General features: G+C 37.0%; 1 protein-coding gene across 4 annotated transcripts in view; it reads right to left on the reverse strand.

Moving 5' to 3' along the window:
- Positions 1–23,821, reverse strand: part of AOPEP (aminopeptidase O (putative)) — a 175,551-nt gene that overhangs the window by 62,053 nt on the left and 89,677 nt on the right. For 3 of the 4 annotated variants that reach the window (XM_072359395.1, XM_072359394.1, XM_072359396.1), the window contains 3 exons: positions 17,331–17,391; positions 7,217–7,279; positions 6,439–6,522 (listed from right to left, as the gene is read on the reverse strand). In XM_072359395.1, coding sequence (XP_072215496.1) covers positions 6,439–6,522; positions 7,217–7,279; positions 17,331–17,391 — 208 coding nt within the window. Of the gene's footprint in view, positions 1–6,438; positions 6,523–7,216; positions 7,280–16,015; positions 16,043–17,330; positions 17,392–23,821 lie in introns of all 4 variants that reach the window. The other variant, XM_072359393.1, reaches the window with a different exon arrangement.

Raw genomic sequence — 23,821 nt, forward strand, 5'->3', positions numbered from 1 at the left:
AACCTCTCAAGCCTGTGAAGGTCCCTCTGAATAGCATCTGTTTCATCACTTTCTGTGAAAGACACTCAGTAAACATGCAGTCACATTACAACTCAGTCTTCATGCAACTAGGTATCCTGTTCTGAGAAGTCCAAAATATAGATTTTATTTAACTCAACCCTGTAAGTTAGAGCTGCTATAAAACTAGGACCAATGCACACAATGCTGAAAAGTACTTTGTAATCATTTACTGTTTCTCAGGGTAGAAGAAGAAAAGAAGTTGTTATTTTTCAAGGAGTAAACGTTTAATCACTGAAAAATAAATAAATAAATATGCAAATGCTACAGAATGAGGGTGTGTATTAGAACAAGAGTATGATATATTAATTATGTAGACTGGCAAAAATTTTAGCACATCTTCAGTTAAGGAATCTGTATCTATAAATTCAAGTAAGCAAAAAAAAAAAAATAAAAAAATTACCATTCTTAGCTTACTAGTAACCACTTCTCCCAGGTATTTGAAAACCTAAGAGCTTTACTCTGGGTAATAAAGAAAATGAAGCTTTCAAAATATGGACTTAATTCATCAAGCCACAAAAAGTGTAAATCTAGGTGAAAAGCTCAAAAAAGGTTTGCACTTAATTCCATCTTGTGGATTTCTCACACTATAAAACCAGCATATGCTTAGAAGGGCACTGACTGAAGTAGAGAAGGGAAAGTTTAGGAGATGGATGAAAACTGAGCTTAAGACAAATGAATTCTGCAGTTTCTCTCTCTCTCTTTCTCTCTCTCTATGATTATCTCCTCACTTGCCCCAGAGCCCTACCCAGTGTTTTCTTTTATGCTGTAAACTGGAAAAAACATTGTATCACATCTCCCAGTAAGAAAAAATACTCCAGGCAATTAGGAGTAAACTTAGGCCTAAACTTAAACATGAGTAGCTTTACCAAACTCATCAGAACTACAGCTGTAACATGGAAATCTATTGAATTTAAACAAAATGAAGACAATCACAGCTATTCAAAGATCAGGCCTGAGCCAGTCATCTTTTCTTCGAAATAAACAAGATCCCAGGCATGGAAACATTTAATTTCCTGGAGATATATTTCATTTCCTTTCACAAGATAGATGAGAGGACATTAACAAGATACTCATCAGCCTTCAAAACTAAGTCCTAAGCCCCTGTCTTCTCACGTACTGCAGTGAAGGAAAAAAACAACTGCAAATTCATGATGTGGCCATTCACCGCACATGGGGTGTATGACCTGAAGACTAAGTAGGATATAGTTCACAAAATAAAAATAAAATAAAATCATAGTAAGCAGAAGTAAAGAAATACAATTCTTTGTTAACTTGTGTCTCATGACCAAACTGTCTCATAGTCTCCAAGTGTCAACAGAAATGTCTTCTTTGGTTGGGACAGTCATAACATCTCTGTCATGCATCTGCTAGGATTCCCAGAAATGACAGAGCTTGTGCTTCTGTCTTGTCTTTATTGGGGCTCTCACAGGAAGGTGGCAGATGTAGAATACTAACAAATTTCACTGGAAGTGACCAGTGGATGCCTAAAATAAAAGCACAGGGGTAAGAAAGACACGTAGGGAATCAGAAAATTGCCTAAGTTACTTTTCCATCAGAACTTTTTCAGGATAACATAAAAGCTTTTCTTGACAGCTGGTTATTAACTAGAACGTGGCTATGATACAAGAAGACAACAATATTTCTTATCTTTGTTAATTGCCACTAGATATCATGTCTGAATCCAAACCATGAAATATATATATATATATAAATATAAATATATATATAAATATCCAGCAAATGTTCATGAAATGACAAGATACTGCAAACTGCTTTTAAACGCTTGCACAGGTTGTACAAAACTCATGAGCAATGTATCCATTTGTAGATAGGAACTAGCCAGTCTTGAGAGGTCACTCTACTTGTCTCTGCCAGAAAACTAACACAGGAAAAATGAGTCTAGTGTAATCTACACAGTTCCAGGAATTTAATCCTTTTTGTTCACTTAAAGCTACACAGTGTTTACTTGCTTTTACCGGTGAGCTACATTTGTGCTCCAAGAGTTTCTTGAAGGGTAGATGGTAAGCAGGAAGGCAGTACATAAGAGTAATCTGTGGCTGCTACTGAGCGACTACAGCTATCAAAAAGAAGAATGAGAACTTCCAAAATCTTTACTTAGTTCTGTAAAAGCTCTTGCCTTTGCCTTCTGTGATCATACATATTTATTTTTTAATTCAAATGATAAATTCTACACTTAGGAACAACTACACATGCCTTTACTATACAATATCTGAATATAATCTAAATTGATTAAAGACAGCCTGATAGCAATTGCCAAGAATCATTATTAAAAATTATTACACATTGTCAAAAATAAGCTTAATAAGTGTAAGACTAAAATGCAACAAACGTAATACTGAAATAAAGCATGTTTGAGCAGGAAGACTGTTATAGCTCCTTTGGAGTTTTCAGAGTAACATTGAGAATGCGAACAATCTACTGGACCTAAACATCTTCAAAACTGTATATTCTCAAGTTATATATATAAAACTATATATATATATATAAATTCTGTAGAAGGTAGCTTATGGAGTACTTGAATGCAGCACACCACTAATTTCAAATGGAAAAAGTTGCTCCAGTTCCAAATGCCTCCAAACTGGTAGCTTTTTGCCTTACTCCCAGTCTCACCAAATCACTGCTCAGAATTAATCACATAAACACTAGTGGGTGAGACATTAGAGAAATATTAAAAGAAATCCAATCTTGTTGAATCCTGTTTTCCTGTTACTTTGGAAACAACAAATCTGTTATCACATTTTCCATTTCCTGATTTATTCAAGACAAAAGGTATTTGTAATCTAAGGTGAAAAGGCACACATAGCAACCACATACACACACACACACACACAAAGGGCTTCAGTAAACTGAAAAGATATTGGTCTTCATAGATTTCAGTAATTCATCTTGTGATAACAAGCACAAAGACAGCCTCATTAAAATACCTCCAAAGAGACCGATTGCCAAACACTGCTCTATGATGGGAGTGTAACCAGTTCTTCCTACAAATCAAAACAAAAACTGTCTGATAGAACTGCTTTTTTTCTTTCCTCTACAAACTTCATATTTTACATTAAAGTGATCGTAAAACCTCAAACTATTTCAGCACACGGACACGATGGCTTGAGTTCTCCTAATTTATTAATGGCCACCTCTGACTCTGAAAGGGAATGGGTGTGTCATTGTATGTGTGGTACTATGTTGCTTCATTGACCTAGAAGTGTGGCAATAACACGCATCATAGTATGTATCAGAGAGATGTGCTGTGAAGCAAGGAATGCAACAATAACTGTAAAAGGCAACAGGTATTATTAAAAAGGACATTCTATCACAACAGTACTGCAAATAAGATACATCTGATACTGGATTCAGAAGTGGACTAATTTTTTTTCATCATCGTTATTATGGCAACAATAACAACTCCACACAAGTTTTTTTAGGTTTCTTTTTCCTTTTTTTTTTTTAAAAAAAAAAAAAAAAAAAAAAAAAAAAACACAGACAGTATTTCACTGTGCTATTAAATGCTTTTCAAGTTAACTTTCAGGCAGTGTTATCCTAAAGAATAAAGTTTTGAGCCACATAGTTACAGCTTCCAAACAATCCATGAGTGTATACAGCTATGATGAAAATATTCAGCATTAAGAGCCTGAGATTACATATTTTCAGGATTCCTAGAGTTCTGTAATGCTAACCAAATTGAGAAAGGTAAGGTTTTGCAAATGATTCACACAAACACTATCTGAAGAACACTCTCAAATTTTGCTTTAGTTACTAAGTAGAGCACAGTATGTAGGTTCAAGATACCTATTTGGTCCTTGCTTTGATTCTCAGTTTAGTGGATTCAAAATAAAACATTTAAAAACAATCAACAACAACAACAAAGAAAAAGAAAAGAAAACACACGCACAAAAGAACAGGTACATGAAAGTTTTGAAGCTAACTTTAGCAAGTTCCTGTTCTGAAAGTATAAGCAAGATTATCTTGGTTTTCTACCTATAGCAGAAGAGGCCGGTAACCTTACTGTAATTGCACTTGTGATACAAAGTGATACCAGCCCTTTTCTGTTTCATTATTGTTTTGCTCCTCATCTTCCTGTTCTCACTTAATCTTTTATCTTTTTTTTTTTTTTTTTTTTTTTCTTCAAGGGTAACATCCTTTTTTCATTACACACTTATTCTCTTTCATATTTATGCACTAAGTACTTAATCTGCTTGTTTCTGCTACAAGCCAGATACAAGATACGTATCCAGACAAAGTTAAGAATACTAGTGGAACATACTGTCTGACTGGGTACCACCTACCTTGATTGGTAAGTCAGTACTGAAAGATTAGTTGTAACCAAAGTCTGAATTTTAATATTACAATAAAGCTTTGCCAGTGCCAAGAAAATCTCGCTCCCTTTCCTCTTCACTGTCTCTACTGGAAAAGCCACCATTGCTACGGCCAAACTCCTAAAGAATATAACAATTTCCACTCCCAGTCGATAATTTCACTACCAAATGTAAGGTCACTGATGTGCCCTTTGGTTGCTAGGGGGTTGACCAACCTGCAGATGCAGTTCTGTGACTGTGCACTGGATCTCAAAGAGTAATTGATACTTATACATAATAGAAGAAAATGTGTATTCTTTAATCATATTGATGTTCACAGACCTTGCAACAATATATACATATATGTGTATATATATTTAGAAGTGGACATTTCATGGTATAATACATTATACCATGCATACAAGTATATTTTATCATATATATCATTAATAATAATATAATACATATATATTATATAATTATTAATAATCATATTAGTCTACATACTAGAGGTCTGTCTCACAAACCTTCCAACAGTGAGACCTGAACAACCTTTTAAATATATGAATTTTATCAGTAAATATGGATTTTGCATCGAGGAAGCTTTTTCCTATAAAAAGAATAATATGAAAATGAAGAGGCTCTAACAGTACAAAGTGCTTTTAAGTCTGTGTTGAAGATGTGGCAGCAGACCTACTTCATCCTTTGTAATTTAAAAATTACTTCTAACTGCACACAGTCTGTAGCTTGTATTAGAGCTATTTCTACTGCCAGGGCATTTTGCTCAACAATTCACATACTGATATATTTGAAATGTTAAGAAAAAATACTAACACAGAAGAAATAAAAATGGCAAACACAACAATAAGCATTCACATACATGAAAATAAGCAAATTGAATTACTCAGTGCAACAGTTTATGCAATCTCTGCTTAAATCATATCATTCTAAAGTAGGACAACACAGAACACCTTATTCTAAATGAAATGTCATTTGGTGGTGTTATTTAAATGTACCAGGGAGCCTGTGAGTCACTCACACACAACAATGCACTTCGTAGACATTTGTCAAATATTGCAATGCCCATACTAAGGCAACACATCCCAAGAGCTGGCAGCCATGCTATCAGCAAGAATTTGGCTACGGAAACAGCAATGATTCATCATACATTCTAGAAGCACTGTCAAAACTGCAAAACAACATGCTGCTGTTTTGATCCTTTAAAGGCAACGTTTTTAAAAAGTGGTAATTAAAAATACATTTCTAAAATCAACATAAGCAGAAAACACCAAAAAATTAATGTTAATGCATTTGGAAGTGTATATTTATTCATAAGCGATAGAGTATTAGAATCATTTTTTTTGTCAAGAGAGCAGAAAGTGGTCACTTAATACAAGTGCCAGTTTATTATTTACCTCCCTAATTTCTAATTTAAATAGTTGGCATTATAGGAGATAAATGGATTTAAAAAAAAAAAAAAAAAAAAAGCATTTGTTTAAATACAGTTTAATTTAGGTTGCATGCAGTTTAAGAAATCCTCTGCAGTAATTTCTAAAATAATCAACAGGGGATCCTCATGAATTTCCTTATAGTGCAACTACATGATCTGTAAGACTCAGAAAACCACTGACAGAAGAGCCAAAAGCATCATCAGAGCACCTGTTTCAGTGCAGGCATCATGTCTTTTATTGTCCCATTGCTCACCAACACAGATAGTTTTAGCTGAGAAACAATCTGACGATTTACAAGTAATGGTGCAGGTCCTGGTGTAAGCTCTTTCTCTCAAGCACAACTGATACCTCTAATGAGAGTGCTCTTACCTTTCTTCTGCAGAACATTCAATTTTAACACAAAAATGGGGAACTTTTGTCCCTGAAATAGCAGGCTACTGATTTCTTTCTAATGATTTATTTCCATAGAAAGTACATAGTGGCACACTGAGATAATTACTATCACCTCGTCAGATAAACTAAGAACACCTCTTTATAGTTTATAAGACATAGTCTTAAAATCATTCCATTGTACTGCCCTTTGCCCATTTACACAAATGCACAAAATGAACCCTTACCTTTTGAAAGACAACTTCATCCTGCTTTCTTTTCTTTTTGCTGCTTTTTCTGATCCTCTTGTTTGCCTGAATCCATTTTGTGACCTAGAGTTCAAAACCATAGTGGTTTTTTAGAATGAAGACACGAGTGCAGCTACTCAGCATTAATAAGAACCTGTAAACAGACTCAAGACAATTTACTCCATTGGTTCTCTAGGAGAGGAAAAGCACTTTTCCTACACCGAATGACATGGTCTTAGGTAATCTGCTTAGATACTTGTACGCAGCTGGAGTGAGATGCTCTTCTCCACCCTGTGAAGCGCTGTCTTCCTTTCTTTCTTTACTAAAGCGAACTTGCACCTTTCAGCTTAATGTGCTTTGGTCGTTGTAGTTTTTTGTTTGTTTTTTACTTTTTTTTTTTTTTTATTTTCCCCTCAAGAAAAGGTGTCTGAAACCAGACCGGGCTGCCAAATGTAAAGTTATCACTCCTGCGTGCAAAAATCCTGGGGACAACCTCTGCACTCCATCCCTTACGCCTTCTATTACAAATCAGAAATTTACTTCCAGCCACCGACTGAACGTTGTTGCAGACCAGCAGCGCCGACGTCAGACGGTGGGGTTGTTATTATTAACAAAACAACAACACGTGGGTTCTTCCCCGCATACAAGCGCCTCTGTTCTTGAAAAGAGAGCGATTATGCTTTTGAAGCAAAAGCGCTACGGGAGGAGGTCAGGCGGAGAACTCGGGGAGGAGACCCACGGGGGACGAAGCGGGTAGCAGACAGACGGCTCTCCTCACCTCGGCACTCACTTGCTGCACAAGTTTGCACTCCTTCCAGGTTTCGCCCTCCTCCAGCAGAGGCTGTACGGAGAGAAAGCGCACGGTGACACCGAGCCGAGGAACGCCGCCACCCCCAGCCCAGACGTCCCGCTGCCCTCGGTAGGAAATAGAACACCTCCGCGGGGTCCCCCGCTCCGGCCCCGGAACCCCGCGGAGAGGAGGAGCCTGCCTTAAAGACGCAGGGGCCGACAGACTCCAGGGTGGCCCCACTGGGAGCTTCGCGCCTCCCCCGGCCCGGCCTGGAGAGCCGCCGCCGGAGCCCCGCGCTCCCTCCGAGCCCGCAGTCCAGGACGGCTTTCCCTCTTCCCGAGTACCATGGCGTATAGCTCATGTAAAGCTCTCCGCAATTAAAAGACGCTGTCCTAGCAAAACCTCCGCATACCCTGGTGAAGGGCGAGCAGGCTGGATCAGGAGCGTGGCACCATTCGTGCCTGACGGCTTTCCATAGTGCTTTCCTGACGCCGAAGAACGCGGCTGTTAACTGTGCTGCCGTGCATTCTGAAGGGCAGCTCAATAGGAGCACCTCAGCAGGCTTTATTCCTATCATGGAACAGCAAACCCAGCACCGAGGCCTCTGAGAAACACTTGATATTCAACACGAGAGCACGAGCAGGTGATTAAATTTAGGCATGGGACTTCAGCAGATGATTCTGTGCTCTTTGAGCAGGGCATTCTATCTCAAGTGTGATGGGAGACACCCAACTTTGTTCAGCTATGGAAAATCTCAGTACGAGAAATCCCCAAGTTGGGTTATTTTTAATGCTTTATGTTTAGCATTTAAAACAAGGCAGACTGAGTCACACCTGGTATAACTAAGCTATTCTCGGCATTTTAGAACTAATTTATACTCTGTGCTATAAATGACCATTCGCTGAAAGCTTCTAAGAAAATCTGTGCTCCTGTGGAAAAAAAGAGGGCTCATCAAAGCATGTGCAGGAGCAAACTCTCCTGCACATAGAATTAGATGGACTTTGCAAACAGGGTTAATAAAAGTAAGTCCAATTACTGCCTGCTAAATCTTGACGTTATCCCTCTAACTTTATAAAAAGGAAAAAAGGAAAAGAAAAGTCTCTTCTACTCTTTTTGTTTTACTACCACAACATCCTTCTTTCAAGATCAAAAGCTATAGATCAAAGCCAAGATTAAACTCAGTGCTTTAAATAGAAGCAACTTCACCATGAGCTATTATACAAAAAAGAACTTTTAAATAGAGCAATCACAATAGAAAATCTTATTATAGATTTTTTATTTTTTGCTCACAACGGGTCCACTTAAATCCAGTGTCAACAGCTTTTTTTTATTTTTATTTTGTAGAACAATGGATTTTCTTCTAAATGGCAGCTCTGAAAAGCTGCTACAAATTGTCTCTTGATCTGAGCATCTGAATGACAAAAGAATGACAGAGCACAGTTCAAAGGAAATGAACAAGAATATGAAGAAAAGGTATGTAGCAAACAGAAACTAATGCAGGTATCTAAAAAAAGAGAAAAACAAACAAACAAACAACAACAAAAAACAACATTCCTTTGAATCATTTAATAGATTAGATCATGCATTCCCACAGAAGTTCTTACAGGAAGGACTGGGTCATAGAAACAGTGAAGCATATTTTCCCAAAGTACTTTAAATAATTACACTTCCTCTCCTGTCAAGTGTTTGGAGAAAACAAACGGAGAAAATTGGAGAAGACACTGATTTTCAGACTAGCAGACAGGCTGACTTGGGATGAAAACTCCTGAACAAAACCATATTAAAACTCAGAAGTAGCTCCCGTTTTCTCATTAGTGACTGCACAGCAGTAAAGGAAATTCAACATGAATTGTTATGGACTTTTTATAGAGGTAATATGCCTTGTGGAGCAACATTTGGGGTTCTCTGGCACTGGCTGCCATACCTATCAAAACCTGACTGCTTGTCTATTGTAAGGTAATTAGATGACTGCAGTTCTACTGAAGAAAAGAGCTAATTCACATATGCAAACAGATTGCAGAGTTAAAGAAAGCAGTGAGAGCAACAGGGTGGGCCTAATGAGCCTGTGTCCACACAGCGCAGTGGCTGTTCTGTCAGCTGCTAACGGTTGATGTCTCAGTAATCACTGATTTAGCTCAAGATCAGACTAGGATAATTTGCTTGGAAAATGGGGAGAAGAAGAATGGAAAAAGATGAAAGAAGGGGGAGGGAAGACAGGGAAAATGGATGGGATGGAATAAAGACAATTTTAGAAACGTTGGTTTCCTACTGTATTCTTTCACACCTCAAAAGGAAAAAGCCAACACCAGAAAAAAGGGTGTAGGAACACCCAGTGTACAGGGAGAGTCACTGCTTCACCCTTCACCAACAGTCCTCTTTTCTGTCCATATGACTACGACCAGTCACTCCTGAATCCCCACACAACAGAAATTAAGAGATAGTCCAATCTATATGCCAATCTATATGTTGGGCAGGCTTTCTTTAGAAGACTGTGAATGAAGCTGTCTTTTGTAATGCTCAGATTGGGAAGCATTTATACATCTCAAAGCATGCACAGGATCCTTCATTCTTGCAGCAGCAGGATTAAATATAACTGGATTTTGAACTATGGAGAAGGAGGTAGCACTTTCTACCACGTGGGTGAAGACAGGATCAATATCCTAGCACATTAAATAGGCAATGATTTACACATCAACTATTCTTCAAATCATATCAGATTCTAAGTTTACAATGAATATTCAGGACTGCACATAGTCTACAAAACAATAACATATTTATACCTGTTTTAGAGGAACTGAATTGCTCATCTCTTCAAGAAATCAAAAGCCCTTCCATCAGCTCCGGAAAAGAAACATGTTCAAACAAAAGCCAATTACCTGTTAGCCCATATGCTAAGGATAATAGCCACTAGGTGAACCATAACTTTTATAACTTTTATCATTCTTAACATAATATTTATTATAATATAATTAACATAATATTAATTATAATATAATTAATTATAAATAACATATATATAATATATAAAATACACAATTTTAAAATTATAAAATATAAAATTATAAAGTATTATATAAATATAATGCATAATAATTTTTATAATGACCAATATGTTTTTTAAATTTCACTGTGAGTCTAAAGGAGGGCAGGAGAGCAGACAGTAGCTAAAGCATCCTGGAAAAGGATCTCCTTCTGTATTAGGTTTGAATGGCAATGTTTTGTAGCAATGTGGCCTCTGTGAGCAGAGCCTAGCAGCTGCTCCATGTCAGATCACAGCCAACTCCAGCTGCTCCAAAGGAACCTGCTACTGCCCAGAGCTGAAGGACCCACTGTAGGGCAGCTCCTGAAGATCTGTATTTTCTCCAAATAAAACAGGAAGTGATTATCATCTATACTGTTATGACTAGAAAGTCCTGCTAAATGATAAGGCTACTCATGAAGGTGATTGAGTCACCATCTGCGGCTGTGTTCAAAAACTGTTTGGATGTGGTGCTCAGGGAAAGGATTTAGCAGAGGGTTGTTAGTGAGGGTAGTATGGTTGGTTAGTGGCTGGACTTGATGATCTTTAAGGTCTTTTCCAACCTGAGCAATTCTGTGATTCTGTGTGACAAGCAAGGTAAGATCTTGACATTGCTTCTATCAACTTTGATGGAGGACAGCAAATTGTAACAAGGTATTCTGTTACAATCTTCCTTCTAGAAGTACTCAGAACTTCAGTGTTTTTGCAGAATGTGTGGGGAAAAAAACAAAACAAAACAAAACCAAAAACAAGCATCAGACTCCAGAGCCAAGAGCTTCTGTCCTCACCTCTGGCCAAGCAGAGAGTACAGTATGCGGCTCTGAACACTCAGGAGTACTTTGCTTCTGACTAAATGGCTGGATGAATCTACAGGTCACCATTGCATTGGCCAGCAACACAGAGGGCTGCATGGACTTCAGGCACATAGTATGTATTTATACGTATGCAGGAGATGCAACTTTCCTACATGTTAATTCCTTCCATTGACATGCATGTCTTCCTACAACTACAGAAATAAGAGCAAATTTTCAGGCAGCAAAATGAGTATTTCTTTCAAAATCCCTCAACTGCAGCAGAGGCAACTTGTTCCTGTAGAATACAGTTTTTACATCAGCTTCACAGCCACTCTCCTGCACTAGAAATATCTCAAACATTTTTTTCTACAATAGTATTTGACTGTTATTATTTCATATCCTGTGTCCAATTCAGTAAAATGACATGTAATGGACTCTAAACTTGAGATATTTCACTTATTTAGGGGGCTCTTCTTTCCAAAATAGCTTAAAAATATTTAATCCTCTAAGAATTGTTTCCACTGAATGAAAATTCATTGGTTGCTATCTTCTTTTCACAGGATATTTTTACAGTCAATTAAAATCAATGTCTATTGCTATGCAAGCCCACCTGTGTCCATACTGGGCAATTCTCTATTCAACAATTCTGTAAAAAAGGACCTGTCCTTCCTCCCTCTGCTGCATTTCCACGCCCAGCATACGTAGATGGGAGAGTGGGAGCTTGGGAATGTGAACTCGATCCAGCATTGACTGACCAGGCAGCAAAACCTTATTGTTCTGGAGATACCAAACATAACTCCTTTCTAGTAGGGATAAGCTCAGTCATTCTGCACATAACATACCCTTTGTATTCAGCAGTAGAAACAGAAAAAGGGAAATAAAGTGAGTGTTGGAGATTTGTTAAACTTAAAAGAGATTCTGATGAACAAATGTGTGGAATCCAGTCCACAGTTATTTTAGAAATGGAACACTATTTCAAATGCACTTTGTGCCTCTGAGCTGGACACACATAATGATGATAGGTAGAATGAAGGAAAAACATAAAGATGTTTGTGAAAATCTGACTTTTGACTGGAGGGGTAAGCCAATTTTAGCAGGCCATTAAGCTGAATCCAGAGAAGTATCCACCTCAGTCTAACTGCATATGTGCATTCCAGGTAAAAATCCCCAAATGATTTTATTTTCTGAATTGTTATTGACTAAACTAAGATTCCTAAAATTATGTTTTAAATAACAATTTTAGAATTCAGAACAAAGGAGGCACTGAAATGCTATGGCCACCATTTTCCAATGTAACATTTAAAAATGAACTTCTACATCTAAGTTACTGAGCAATACTTGTGCCAAACCTGAGAAAATCTGCTTTCCAATTTTAGAATGGGACCATGCGAGAATTCTTCAAGAATGGCTTCATTAGAAATCATACTATTCGTAGATCATATTATGATTCATATTAAGTGCTTGAGCTGCTGCTAAAACATCCCTTAAAATTTATGGAATCACAGAAAGATATTACCTACACTGATTTAGAACAACCCACAAACTGTGTTTTATATCACTTTTTAAAACAGTGCAGTGAAGTTTTGCTATGGGTTTCTTTTAGCTATGCAATTTATTTCCTTGAGTAGGACGATCCAAAACCTAGCTATGTATAAACAAAACCAGAAATACTATGAATAGATGAATATTCACCACTGGAAGAATTATTTTGACAATGTATCTCTAGAAGTATGCTTGGTTTACAAGAAATGTTAATATGTACGGATTAAGCTATTCTTTCACCACAGTTAAAAACAAACAAACAAACAAAAACAGATCAGAGAGGGGAAAAAAAATTAAGTAGAAGTATTCTTAGCACTGTCAGAGCAGGCTGTCTTCCACTGTTAATTCAGAATCATAAATCATAGCAGTGTTCTCCTGATGCTTACAAAAAGCTGCGTGTATTCTGAAATATCTGTTAATAGTAGCTACTAATATTAGGAAAAACTATTTAAGGTGGAATAGGTGAAAATAATTAAGTTCAACTGATGGATGAAACAGCAACTCAGGAGTAACTCTGAAGAAGATAATTTCATTTTCATAACACAAGGTACCAAATCAAATGCACATTCAAGGAACAATCACAATAGATAGTAAGTTTACCAGCAAATAAGAGTGAGCTATGAACAATGAAGCTTCACAGAGGCAATAAAAAGGTAGTAAAACAAGAAAGAAGTAGCAAAGTACTTGTAGGAGCTTATGAGATGCAGAAACTACTTAGTGCTTACTTATCTGTTACACAATTAAAAATGCCCAATGTTAAATACTTCAAGTTTATTTTTAAAATCATAAACTTGCTAGGGTAGCGTAAGAAATAAACACAAAGTAAATGGACACTATAAAAGAGAATCTATGCAGAATGTATACTCCACAAGCATACATCCTTTTAGTTTTAAACTGTAATTAAAGTAGAGCAAATCTCTTACACATAAAACATAAAACAGAAACACAAAAGCACAGAAAAACAGAAAACATACTTCAGGAAACAATCGGTGGCATGAATAAAGTGGATTTATGTGAGCTCATAGGTGTTTTCCTGTTCTAAATGCTGTTTCATTCTTCTGATTCTACTGCTTGCCAGCTTAAATCATTGACCGTAGTTAGTAGTGTTATGTCATTACTAGCCTTGCGCGTGATAAAAGTATTCCATAATCCTCCAGTGAGTCACTTTGGAGACAGCACTACATGCTGGAGGGTTGCTGATACTTGATTTGATAAATGGTGTTTTCAACAAGACATTTTGCCTTCCCACAATGTGTTCTCAGGAAAATATCTTTCTGACAGCAGGTATGTTAGAAAAGCTTGCTTATTTTTTATCTCTTATGACCCTTGTTGTTTTCTGTGTAAGAAAACCTTACTGAACAGCAAGCTTCAAGAGAATCATTGTGCCACGGCACTCCTCCATTTATGAAAAAGATTGGCCAGGAGTTACCATGCATTCTCTTTTTATAAGATTAACCTTTAATGCCTCAGAAAATACAGAAGCTGGAATTGTAACCTGGCACGCAGAATTCTTTCTTTCATGGCAACAGGACAAATTCAGTTTTTATTTATTGGCATGGCTCCTTTAAGTTACATAGTGTTATTCTTAATTACTCCTGGTGTACATAAAGGAGCCTGGAAACTGGCCCAATATTTAGAAAAGACAAAATGACTTTTCTGAGAGTTCAATGGTAAGAAAAGATCAACTAACATTAATATTTTGCTAATTGGAAAGAAACAAGTTGAAAGGAGTGCATTTGTGTTTTTATACATAGTTATATGCACACACATACTGTTCCCTGGACAGAATCAGAGGCAGGATTAGGGAAGACAAAAGATGCACAGCATAGGTAAAGGACTACAGACCTCTGTGAGACCAGTGTCATGATGTATGACTGCAAGGAATACAAAATGTTAATTTCTCCACTGGAAGGAAAAATATGAAGTAAAACTTTAAGCAGTGAAAGTGAAAAGTATTTACCCTCAGCATTTACACAAGTCCCTGGTAACTGTCTCAAGCTAGACACCACCATGAAGAAGTTGAACTGAGGGGAAGGCTAGCAACAATGTCTTTAAGAACCACGTTGTTATGAAATCTTACAGGATACTAGTAGCACACAAGTGATACATTTTTATATAAGGAGGGAAGAAAACTCTTCAATAAGTACTTTGGTAGATAATGCTGTAAATGAGCTGAGAGTTGTGAATTTTCTGTGTGTTCAATTCCTGACACAAAATTCCTGAGCAAAACCAACCCAGACATCAGAAGTGGAAACACCATAGAAACAAACAAGAACAGTATAATACAAAAAGCCTCACATATGGGAAAGATACAAAAGGAAATATGTTTTCATTTAATTTTCGGAATGGACAGTATGATGCACATTTCCTAATCCCATTAAGTAAAATAATCTCTTCAGTAAGAAAGTTTCCATTCTAAATTTAGTGAAGTCTTACATATTTCTTGTAAACTAGGAGACATTTTAACTACCATGCTACAAGTCCCTATAGTGCAGTATGCAAAATAAGATTCATAAGCAGAAAGATGGCAATTCCAGTGTAAGGCACAAGACACTGCTGCTCTGCTTTTGGGATGCTTTCAGAGCAGAAATTTTTCCAGTGACTCCACCACTCAGGAAAGGCAGCCAACTGCAAAGAATATTGGGTGCCTCATATAGTTAACACTGCCTGGTTAGCAAGCTCAGAAGTATCATTCCAGGCAAAGGAACAAGCAGAAAGCTTCCTGTACAAACAACATTTCTCACTCATCATGCAGCCTACATAAGAGAGCAAAAATTAACTCCATGGAGTTCCTTGGCTGCTGCTTATAATGCAGATAATTCACCAGGATGTGAGAAAATGGTTCGTGTGTCTTTGCAAGCCTGAATCTATGACAACAGCTAAAAAATATTTTGCTGAATAAAAACACCCATAATTTAAATACGTCTTATGGTGTTTTCTGTTTCTTATTTACAGCACACCAGACAATTTATAGTTCTCTAATGAGTACATGAAGTCATATACAAATTACAGGTAGAAATGCATTGAGAGCTACTAAGCAGCCTCAACAGACTTTATTTCAGGTATAAAGCCTACCCAAATGATTTAATAAAGCACTGAGTGAACAAGGTTTTTTATTCACTGAATGAGAGCTCCAATTCTTTCAATACAGTGGAAATCAGTTCCCGCAAGACAGTGAGAAGTGCTGAAGGCAACAAGTAAGAAATCAGAAAGGTTACTGATGGAAGAAATACAGGAGAGTTAAGCAAGCTGATTCTCAAAAGAACAGCTATATTTTGCTATATCTTTTACCTACAAACTCAGTAGACACACACAGGAAATCATGAAACTACTTGCTAGTCATTCTGAACAGCTTACAGCACACACTCAAGTAAACAGTGCTCAGTTTTCATACTAATCAAAGTTATTTTCAAATCTTCAGCATACTCCTACCTTCCTTATTTGTGGTTTCAGAGCTGACTGTGGAAACAAGTAAGGCATATCCTCAGAGAGACAATTCTAAGCAAGATGGTAGAACACACTTTAATTTCAGAGAGCCAATTTAGTACCTTACAACTATAGTTGTACATCATCAGTTTATCTGCAATACTTAAAGCAGCTGTTCTACAACATATCGAATTTTCTATCTACTTTCTTGATTAAAACACGGTATTAAAATCAAGGTCCTTTTTCAAGAAAAGAACATCAAAATGCATTATTATATTGCCCGATTTCTTGCACCCTTCCAATTAAAGCAAATTTTCTCTTCAATAGTTTTACAGCAAAAAGCAAATACAACCTTGATTTTATCTTCTCTTAAAATATTAGTATTCAAACAGTTTAGTCTCAGGACAAAACCTCTCAGAGAACTTCCTGTGGCATACATAGAACAACAGAAATCCACAATAGCTTTAAATCAAAGAAATCAATCACAGCACTTGAATGAAGCGCAGGTTCACAAATACTGACAGTTCTATTTTGACAATTCTATCTGTAAATCTAGTCATTCCTTGGAGCCTCAGTCATACTGCTAACCAACTCTCTATTTCTGTACTTACAGAATCATTCTAACTCTTAAAAATGCAAAGTGGAAACAAATGCAAGTACTTGTTAAGATAAATTTCAAGCAACTTAACAGTTAGAAATTGACCACCCAGTATATCACAGAAATACATTTGATAAAAAACTGTTTTTAGGAAGTTTTCTAACAGGATGCCTTTCTTCAGCTGACCTCAATTTTGGAAAAAAATCAATTTACAAAGCCTTCAAATAGCACTATGCATTTTCAGTTTTCATAATTTATATAATTAATATGAAAATTAGCATTAAAAGCAGAAAATAATGCTTGCTCTCAGCTGCAACAGAATGAGAACTCCAAAGAAGTGCAGGAAATTCATGCAAGAGATCTGTAAGCAAGGCACCATGTTCATAAAGTATGGAAGCACAAGTAACTTAGCGAAGTCACTGCTGTCAATATGACTGTTAGTAACACATATACTGGCTGAATATTGCTCCTTACATTTAGCATAATCCACCACCACACTGTACAGCATACTTCAAAGTGTCTACAGTATTAAGGAGTAGGATACCTTAAGATGATGGTAGATGCAAAACACTGCAGTTAATAAAAACTAACAGTGTATGAACAGTGTATAAAGATGTAGAAACAAGTCACAATCAAAATGTTTATTTAAAAATAATGCAGTATATACACGTTGTGAAATGCAAACCTCCAGAAAGAACAGAGAACAAATATTTTGGAATTTACCTTTGGTATGCCAGAAGTGTCAAGCCAATTCTGGGAGATACTTTCAACAGTTAACCCAAGCCTTAAAAAGAGAGAGAGAGAGAGAGAGAAATAAAAGTTAGAAAATACACAAAAATAGCAGTTTTTCCACAAGAAGTTTAACAATGTAGTAGCTAAGCAAATTCTGTAAGCAATTTCCAGTACTGAGTATAATACAGTAGTAGTATAGTACATCATGGATTTTTTAATGACTAATACCATCAGAGATGATATGAGCAAATTAAAGACAGATCAGATTTTCTGCATGTTTAAACAAAGGATAAATGATTTTTGGCAGAGAACACTTAAGACAGTCAACTACAGTTTTGAAATGTAAATTATGAATATGTGCTCTCATTTTTCTTTCTTCTACTAAAAAAAACAAAACAAAACAAAACAAAACAAAAAACACAAAAAACCAAAAACAAACAAACAAACAAAAAACACCAAACAAACAAACCCAAAACCATGGGACAAATAAGTTTTGCAGGAGATATTCAAACAGTTGTTAAGAAGCAGCCTATATGAAAATATAAAGTACCAAAGAAGATTAAATAAAATAAAAACTTCTTTAAACTTATGGACTTTAAAGGCACCGACTGATTTTAATTCTCAGTTATTGAGTAGTTAACATATTTTAGCTTGAGTTTCATCTCTTCTACATTTTCTTTATAGGCTGATAGTAGACAAAGTGAAGTCCAGAAAAGTCTGGAGCATCAACTAATACAAAAGAAAATAGTTTGTTATGAACAAGCTATGTGGGACTAAAATAACCACAGATAGAATCAATTGTACATTCAGAAATAATGTTTCCACTTCTGCTTTTGCAAGTAGCTTCTGCTGAAATCAACCTAGGCTGAAAGCTTTCGAAGTTCATAGAATCATAGAATCTAGAATCGTAGAATCACAGAATCATAGAATCACAGCACCCTGCACTTGGCCTTATTGAATCTCATCAGGTTTTCATGAGCTCACTTCTCCAGCCTCTCCAGATCCTTCCTATGGCTTCCTTTCCTTCCAGTGTATCGACTGCACCACTCAGCTTGGTGTTATCTGCAAACCTGCACTCACTGTCATTGTCTATGTCACTGATAAAGATGGTGAAATGCTCCAGTCCCAAGACTAACCCCTGAGGGACACCACTTGTGACTGGCCTCCACTGTGACACAGAACCAATAATCACAACCATTGGTTGCATCCAGCCAGCCAATTCCTAATCCATCAAATAGTCCATCCTTCAAAGCCACATCTCTCCAATTTAGAGAGAAGGATATAGTGAGGGACCATGTCAAAAGCTTTTCAGAAGTCCAGGTAGACGACATCCATCTTCCCTCATCTACCAATGCCATCACTCCATCATAGAAGGCCACCAGATTGGTCAGGCAAGATCTGCCCTTGGTGAAGCCATGCTTTCTGTCTCAAATCACCTCTTTGTCTCATATGTGTCTTAACATATTTTCTAGGAGGACCTGCTCCATGATCTTCCCAGGCACAGAGGTGAGGCTCACTGGCGTGTAGTTCCCCAGGTCTTCCTTTCTCCCTTTCTTAAAAATGGAATTAATGTTTCCTTTTTCCCAGTTGCCAGGGACTTCACCAGACAGCCATGACTTTTCAAATATGATGAAGAGTGGCTCAGCAACCACATCAGCCATCCCTTTCAATATCCTAGGATGGATATCAACTGGACCCATGGAATTACACATATTCAGTTTAATGAGGAGGACTTGGACTTGTTCCACAGTTACACTGGGACAGAAACCACTCCCCACACGCCCACATAGAGGCTTATGGTTCTTGCAGACATGGGAAGCCTGACCACCCAAGAACTTACAGAGAAGCAAATTTTATACAACAATCTACACTGTTCGTGCAGTATGCCAATAGTGAAAAATAATAAGTAAGCTATGAATTCTGAGAAGAACAAACATGTACAGTCCTGCACATGGAAATAACTTGGCAAGTGAAGACCCATAATCAGCAAAGCACCCAGGAGAAGAACTTCCATTTTGAAGTTCCAAGCAGGAAGGCAAGCTTCTCAACACTGGTTTTAATTTAACTACATGACAAAAAAATCTCATTGGTTTTTATTTCCTCAAACTCTGATACAGTTCTGCTAAAATTTCTGATCCTATAGGAATTTATGGACTGTATCCATGACTATAAAGGAACCTGCAATTAATCCATCAATCATTTTTACTGAATGATTTTAGAACACCTTTAAGTATTAACTTTCATTATGCCATTGAGAGACAGATCAATCCCATGTTATGCCTGACATGTAACTAGGAAAATTAATTCTGGAGAGCTTATGAAGCCTTGAAAGCAGTCAATCTATTTATGTTCTTAGTAATCATTATTTTTAATCTCCTCTAATTTAACTTGGACTGACCAAGGATTTAAATTATTGATATTGATATGGTTAGCAGCGGCACTTTTCAAGACATGGGTTATATCTTGACTGAGATAATCTTAAATTCCTTGAACTCAAGAAGAAAAGTTTCCCCTCCATCTCTCAACAGAACTACATGTTATATCACTTTGAGGTACAACTAATAGTTACAATCTCTATTCCACACCATCATGTTGTTAGATCTACTATCTCTACTCCCACTTAGCAATATTCTGAAGGAAGCATTGTGAAAAGCAAGTCTGCTTAATAGAATAAAATTATGCCAATTTGAATTAGAAGCAGGAGCATCTGATTAAAACAGAGTCAGCTGGCTACTCATTGAGTAATTATTCAATATATGCCTGCAAAAAATAAACAATCTGATCATAATAAACTTGTCCAAAATACACAGGAATTTCATAACAAAGGTAAAAAATGAATCACCAGGTACCTGAAACATAAAAAACACTGTGCTTACAAGTGCTGCCCTGTGTCTTTCAGCTACTAAGATATGCTTGCATACACAGGACATGACATCATACTAAGTACTGTGAGAAGCTGCAAATTAAAAAGAAGAAGGTCATTCTATTCACAGTGACAACAATGCCATCTATATGCGTTTTCAGTATCTATTTTTTTAATTGTTTTCTTTAGTTTTTGATCAGTCATATATTAAGCTGCTGGTCAGGGAAGCTTAATTTGGAAATATAACCAGCCTGTCTAGTGACAGTAATATATTTCAACAGCCTATGCAATTTAGGCCCCAACCTTTCTTTTAGGCCATTTACAAGTGAGAGATGACATTTTAAGTCTGGCTGGGGTGACTTAAGAAGTTCTACAAGAGAGAATAATTCCCAAAGTGAAAAAGAAATCTCCCTAATTAATAAATCTGAGAAGTAAAAAATATATCCTATAACAATTAAAAACAGTAGACTCCACAATCTAAAATAAAATAAAATAAAATAAAATAAAAATCATAAAATTACTCATATAATGTGATTTAAACAATCACAACATTCAAGAAGAAGCATTTTTACATTGTATGTCTGATCACTATGGAAATTGATTTTACACATGTAACTGAATAGAGACATCATGCTTGACATGGGGTGGTGTTCCACATTCAAGTGAATTACATCTAGATTTGGTCCACTTTTAATAGTACCTTGTTTTTTACACAAATTCAGTACATTTAAATGCTGGGTCCTTCAGGCTTTAATTACCTTCACCTCCATGCAGTATTCTAAAAATTGATGTCTAATTAAGCTAGTCAGTTGTATTCCTTCCAAAGGGAATGGGAAGGAAAAAAGAAGGAAAGTCATTCAATACACTTCCCTTGGGATAAGATGAATTTTTTTTTTTTTTTTTCTTGAGCACATCTTACTGCGGGGTTACTGCAAAAAGCACACATAGGACAAACTTAAAATGAGACACCAACATTTTGTATAGTCAAAGGCAGATCAGATGGACCATTCAATTTATTCTATCTCAAGCAGCATAATCGGAAGAAGACTTTTTCATTTCTTCTTTCATGATTCAAAACCAGAGCAACTTTATGTTACAAAGCTGTATAAGAGCTAGCAGCTAGGGAAAAATGCTTTTACGTGCACATTTGATTTGTTTTACTTAGGGATAAGAAATACAGCTTCACACTGCCAGTTTCTCCACCTCTTTTTAACAGCTCAGACAAAACTTAAAATGCAAGATTTCCTCAGTAAAAAAAATTACCTAATCCAACACATGATTACACCATATTTGCTATGTAGTGTCTTTATTTTCTATGCCCCCTGTTGTATTTTTCTGAGCCCGTGACAGATGCTGGGGATGGACAGCATATTTAAGAAGGGAAAGATCTGCAACAGCAGCTGGGATCAATGAGTGAAAAAATGTAAGGAACAATACCATAGCCCCCACGATCAGTGCTGAAGCAGGGTAGGAGAAGCTCCAGGCACAAAGCAGAAGCTCCCTTCAGCCCAGGAGAGGTCCATGGAGGACAAGGCTGTTCCCCTGCAGCCCATGGGCACCATACAAAGCAGACCTCCACATTCAGCCATGGAGGAGTCCATGTTGCTGCAGTGGATGAGACCTGAATGAGGTACAGCCCATGGAAAGCCCCCACAGCAGAAGTCCCAGGCTCGAGCTGCAGCCTTGGAGAACAACTCTCAGTGACACAGGAGGGCTGGGGGAGCTGCTACCCATGAGGGCAGTGGTGGAATAGAGTCTGGAGTGTAGGCACCATGGTATGGAGCTGTGTTGGATCAGTGCTGGGAGAGCTGCCACCCAAGGGAAAGCCACTTAGTATCAGTTTGGCACGAATGTCATTTTGTGGGAGGGATCCACATGGAGTAGCAGCAGAGAGACCATGGAGGAGCAGGAGAGAAGTGTTATGGTCTGACTGCAGTTCCCATTCTCTGTTCCCATTCTCTGTTCCCCTGCAGCGCTTGGAGGGAGAAGACAGAAGACAGTTAATGGGGGGCAAGTTTTTAGCTTGCTTTTAGGCTGTACTGCTCTGGTTTGTTATGAACATGCTATTATCTTCCTATTTTTAGTCTATTTTATACATGATTGTAATTGGTTAGCAATCTTCTTGTCCTTAGCTCACAAAATCTTTTCCCCCTCTGCCTTCCACCTTTGAGGAGTGGAAGCAAAACACATCACGGTGAAAACACTACACCAACTTAGGACATTCTTAATAGCATTTCTCCAAAAAAGCAACATATTACTTTTCTATTTTCTTCAGATGTTTTAGTATTATGGAGACTACTGTCTCCATTATTGATGATGAGACTATTGTCTCATCAACAGATGATGTCTAAAGATCCTTTGTTTTTACCTTTTCTCCCTTCACTTTTCTTTTGGGCTGTTTTTGTTTACTACTAACAGCTTGCATTCAAGAGTGAAAAATATATATATATATATCTTTGTAGCAGACAAGAAAGAAATGTGAAGATCTGCTCTGAATGCTCTGAATGAGTTGTGAGTCAATACTTAACTGAAGAAGTCTTTGGAAAAGTTTCTACCAACTTCCAACCAAACCCAAAAGACACACCATAGACTCATAGAATGGCTTAGATTGAAAAAAACCTCAAAGATCAATCTAGTTCCAATCCTCTGCTATGGGCAGAGACACTTTCCTCTAGATCATAAACAAAACACTGTTTCAAAGCCCACAGAAAGAACTCAGAGCTAAGTATTTCTAGAGGCTGCAATTCAGTAAAGCAGGCATATTCAGAAACAGCACTTACCACCTGCTTATGTTGCATTTCAGCATCTGTAGGGACTTAAATCCGCATGTCTGATTTTGTGAATTGCCTTCTGCTTTAGGTAGTGTACCAGACTATGCAAATCTGAGTTAATAACGTAGTATGGCAGTTTCTTTAATTGCTCTGCACCACTGTTCCCTGATGTAACAACACTAGCGCCTCCATTATCCTATCCCATGTCAATTGTTTAGACTAAGCTGATTAGATGACGATCTAACAAATATACATACAGTATATGGCCAGATTCAATGCTTCAGAACAAGCTCTGTAAAATACTTGCACTAAGGATAATTTCAAAGTTAAAGTTACATGAACTGTCTACATAGCAAGCTTTCATTGCACTGGGCCCCAAGGCAATTTGGAAACTTTAAACATAAACCCACTTAATTCCTCAATCAAGGAAGAGAATACACATTTACGGGGGGAAAAAATCGTTCAAATAAACAGAGAACATGAAGGAACATAGTTTTTTTGTAGGCAGGGAGGGAGGTAGAGAAAGACAAAAAGGCAACGTATCCATCTGAAAATACTTAATTAAGCATTTTTACTTCATCTGGGTATATGCATTTGTTCACATAAATTACTTTCAAAGTAAGACATTCTAAATTACTTTCAAAGTAAGACATTCCAGCTATATGCTAAAGCAGAGTAGTGACAGATGAGTGACTGTTAAGAACCTAATAGCTTCCTACAGGTAAGATTTTTTTAAATTATTTTAAAATTATTTTTAATTTTTTTAAGTGGAATCACAAAGGCTAAGAAAAAAGGTTGGAAGCCCTCCAGCTGTTCATCTCCATCGAAATCAACATGTTCATGTTAAG

The sequence above is a fragment of the Excalfactoria chinensis genome, chromosome Z (assembly GCF_039878825.1).
Source record: "Excalfactoria chinensis isolate bCotChi1 chromosome Z, bCotChi1.hap2, whole genome shotgun sequence".
Classification (NCBI taxonomy): domain Eukaryota; kingdom Metazoa; phylum Chordata; class Aves; order Galliformes; family Phasianidae; genus Excalfactoria; species Excalfactoria chinensis.